General features: G+C 37.3%; 1 protein-coding gene across 1 annotated transcript; it reads left to right on the top strand.

Annotated features, from left to right (window-relative positions):
* The first annotated feature begins 1,710 nt into the window (after positions 1 to 1,710).
* Positions 1,711 to 2,103, top strand: LOC119541559 (ubiquitin-conjugating enzyme E2 variant 1-like). The gene has a single exon (XM_037845652.1). The coding sequence runs from the start codon at positions 1,711 to 1,713 to the stop codon at positions 2,101 to 2,103; it is 393 nt and encodes a 130-aa protein (XP_037701580.1).
* The last annotated feature ends 1,907 nt before the right edge of the window (positions 2,104 to 4,010 follow it).

Genomic DNA, 4,010 nt, shown 5'->3' with positions numbered 1-4,010 from the left:
CCTAAACTTGTAACCTCACAAAGGTTCTATTATCCGAGCTGCTAAATAGAAGATGATACTGCCCTTTCCCACAAAGCTCGTACTGCAACAAAGTAAAGTTCCCAATTAGTTTAAAGAAACAAATAATTATTTTCTTTCATTGTAACAGACATATATGATTAATTGGGTTCATGATTCAAGACACAATATGTCTATGTGTATCTAATTTCTCTCCCCATTTTTAGATAGTCATGAAGTCATTTTTAAGAGAACTCAGACACACCATTTTCCTATAGAAGTGTACCAGAATCATAGTTTTCTTTCTTCCTTTTCTTCATTACTTTTCTTTCCTTTCCTCCCCTTCCCTTAATTTTTTTTAAGCTCAAAGGGAAGGAATAAAAGTATTATAGAACTGGAAATGGAATTCATTTTTGGGAAAACTGGTTAAATATAGAATATATGACTAATTTGATAAAGTATTTAAAGCAGGATACAATTGCACACAAACAGCTGGAATGTGTGCATACCAGAAAAAGTATATTACCAAAGGATTAAAAGCAATGAAAAACACAGTCTTCAAGGGAAACCCTGGGAGCATTTTTTAAAGGTCAGAAGTTGGCCTTGTTGCATTAACTTTAAAAGAAGACAAATAAAATATCAATTTAATTTCATCGGTGGACCAGACACAAGAAAGTAAGAATTTTTATTTTTTTATGAAGATCTGACCAAAGCAGCCTCATCATAAACAGGAGGTGGCAAAGCTATCTTCAGTTGCCCTCTCCTCTTCATAAAATTCAAATACCTCAGGGGGAAAAAAAAAACTCAAATTTCTCAGAAACTAATGTTGATCCCTTCTTCCATATCTAATCTGAATTTAGAGCCTACAGAGGGAGTAGTATGTTGATAACATCTTTCAGCTATCACAGATATGGGGTTGACAACTCAAAACATAAGCCACTAAAGAAGTCCTGAAAAATAAAAATGGTAAGGACATAACCAGAAATTCTCAACAATGATAATATTACCTAACAGTCATTGAGAGCTTGCTCTAGGCCAACCACTGTGCTTAGCACTGTACTTAGGTGACTTCTTTAAATCCTCACAAAAATCTTAGAAATAGGTACTATTTGTATGGGAATTTTGCCATAAGGGAAAATGGGTCTAGATCCCAAAGCAGAAGTAACAGAGCCAGGATTCAAACCGAGGCAGTCTAAATCCAGAGAAGAACTCTCATCTGCTGCAATATGATAGAAACAATTGTTCATGGGTGCAGTGTGCCAGGCACCTAACACACAAATGGATAAACTCCGTACAACTCCCTGGGAGGTATCACTATTATTAAATCCAGCTAAGGAAACTGCCACACAAAGAAATGAAGTAACTTGCCCAAGGTCACCCATTTAGTAAATGGTGACTCAGCATTTAAACACACCTAGGAAGACTCAAAAAGCGGGATACTTAACTACACCAACAATAAGGACTAGCAATTTCTGTAACATGTAATAATACTTTCTCTCATCAAGTACAGAAAAGGAATCTAGTTATCTAACCTGCCTGCTGAGGGCTAGTTACCTTAAATCACCATCTTCTTTGATTTCTACGCACAACATCCACGTGCCAGTTCCCCAGCTTTTCAAAGGTGAGGATCAGGTAGCATCTCACTTCCAATACACTTTAATGGAAAAACTGCCAGTTTTGTCTAAAGACACAGCACTCTAAGGGTAGGTACATATGGGGAAAGGACTAGAAAAAGGAATCCATGAACAAGTCAGGAAAAAGTACAAGCACCAAAAGCAAGTCAAAAATCACCTTCCCGACAGCAATGCAAGATGGCAGCCACCACGGGCTCGGACAATTTATGAAAACCGAATATGCAGCCTTAAAATAGAATGTGGACCTAAATACCCAGAAGCACACCCCTTTGTAATATTTGTAACAAAAATTAATATGAATGGAGTTAATAGTTCTAATGGAGTGATGGACCCAAGAGCCACATCAGTGCTAGCAAAATGGCAGAATTCATATGGCATCAAAGTTGTCCTGCAAGAACTTCAGTGCCTAATGATGTCTAAAGAAAATATGAAACTCCCTCAACTACCTGAAGGACAGTGTTACAGAAATTAATCAAAAAAACCACAGGCCCTCCCCCATTCAATTTAAGCAGTCTTCATTTTCCACAGTAGTAAATTTTCTAGATACGTCTTATAGACCTCAAAGTACTGGAAAGGAAGCTCCCCTTCAAAGGCATTTTATCTTAAGATACTGTAAATGATAACTAATTTTTTGTCCATTTGAAATACATAAGCTGTGCTATAACAACAACAACAACAAAAATCATCCTCCCACAGCTGCCTGTGTCCAGCCAGGTAGGCACTGATATTATAAAAAGCCACGTTTCCAGCCTTCATCTCAAGGGGCCTTAGGGTACATCGAAGAGGCTGCTGGCTGGCACAAACCTAAACTCAGGGCACATACTCCAAAGAGAAGAAGGGAGAAGATAGTTTGACTCATGACAGAGATGAGTAACAAGTAAACATAAAAGGGCTCTCCTATGTGGGTGTGTTTTCCACAGACCATGAGAAACTTCAGGAAACCAATCTGCTGCCTTGGTTTGTAGAACAAGCACTTCCATAGAGAACGTTTTCTCAAGTTATTGTGCATTCAGAGCTAGGCTCAAGTTAGGGAAACCACTGATGACCTTTTCAGTTTACCTTCAATTTCTAAAATGGTAAACAAAACCCTAGCATGGAGAGGCCAGTGGTGATTGGGGGAAGAGCATAAAATGCCCTAAATTATTAACTACAGTTATGATTTTGTTGTTGTTGTCACACACACACAATTCACAAGATATACAAAAGGACATTCTGTACCTGTGTTCCATATGATTACCTGTCAAAACTCAGGGCAACAAGATTCAAGTGGGGAAAAAATGGAATCTGCTCAGTGATTAAAAAGAAAAGTAATAACCAAAATATATGTAACGAGCAGATCAACCTATCTTTCTCTTTCATCATTTTTACTAATCCACTGCATTTCTTATACAGGTAAAATGGAATACAAAGAGGTACTCCCCTCAAAAAGAGAAGAGGGAGGCAAATGAAAGAAAAAGAGTAATGTGACAAACACGATGCTGGTGCCCATACTTTTGCATGTAATTGTTGTAATAAATACACAAGTTTAAAAGTTTATTAGATGGATGAATTCACTCTATATCCCTTGTTCCTCTGCTTACTACTACTAGTCACATGTCCTCTTTTTCCAATGCCGTCCCCACAAATGTCCCTGCCATAACAGGAAAATTAGGGTCGTGGTGTGACACAGTCTTGCCCTGTAAGTTAAGGATGGAATTTTCTTCTACAATCAATATTTCCATAGCTATACTACAAATTCATGGGGATTCAACTGATGGCAACAATCATTAAGTTTTACAAACAGCTGTGTTCTAGCCCCACAATGTGCATCAACATCTCAGAAATAATATTGCCTATATAAGGATAAATTTAACAAAAACCCAAATCACAGCATATTCAGCCCCGGAAAATGAAATAGTAACCCACAGTGCTTTTGCAGAAATAACAACTCATGAATAAAACATCTGCATAGTATACTGCTTCAGAAGGAATCAATCATAATAAAAGTGTCTATGACATAGGATAATATGCATGTATTTAAACTATTCTTTTTGACAAATGACAGAATATTGTCAAATCCTTCCATATCCATTGAACAGTTACTACCAGTCTAAATGCTGACAACATCCACTGTCTCTTTGTACGAGTGGTAGAGGAAAGGGGTGGATAAGGGATACTGCACTATTAATGCTCAAAGTTCAATTCTACACACACATACACACACATAATAAAAAGCTGAAAGAAAATCTGCGGAAATAGCCAACTCTTTGGGAAAAAAATGTTGAGATTGGATAAGCAAATCTAAAGTCCATTCACCATATTGTTTGTAAAGATTACCTTAAAGACTTCCAACAATAGGCTATGAACTCACCTTAACAGAGGGCCACTCTGTGAATCATT

The sequence above is a fragment of the Choloepus didactylus genome, chromosome 8, assembly GCF_015220235.1.
Source record: "Choloepus didactylus isolate mChoDid1 chromosome 8, mChoDid1.pri, whole genome shotgun sequence".
In the NCBI taxonomy this organism is placed as follows: Eukaryota; Metazoa; Chordata; class Mammalia; order Pilosa; family Megalonychidae; genus Choloepus; species Choloepus didactylus.
The sequence above is the reverse complement of the archived record's forward strand: the minus strand, read 5'-3'. Positions and strand labels throughout refer to the sequence as shown.

What these genes read in the sequence shown, in the direction of transcription:
- LOC119541559 (XM_037845652.1), top strand. Translation starts at nt 1,711, where the DNA reads ATGGGGAAAGGACTAGAAAAAGGAATCCATGAACAAGTCAGGAAAAAG.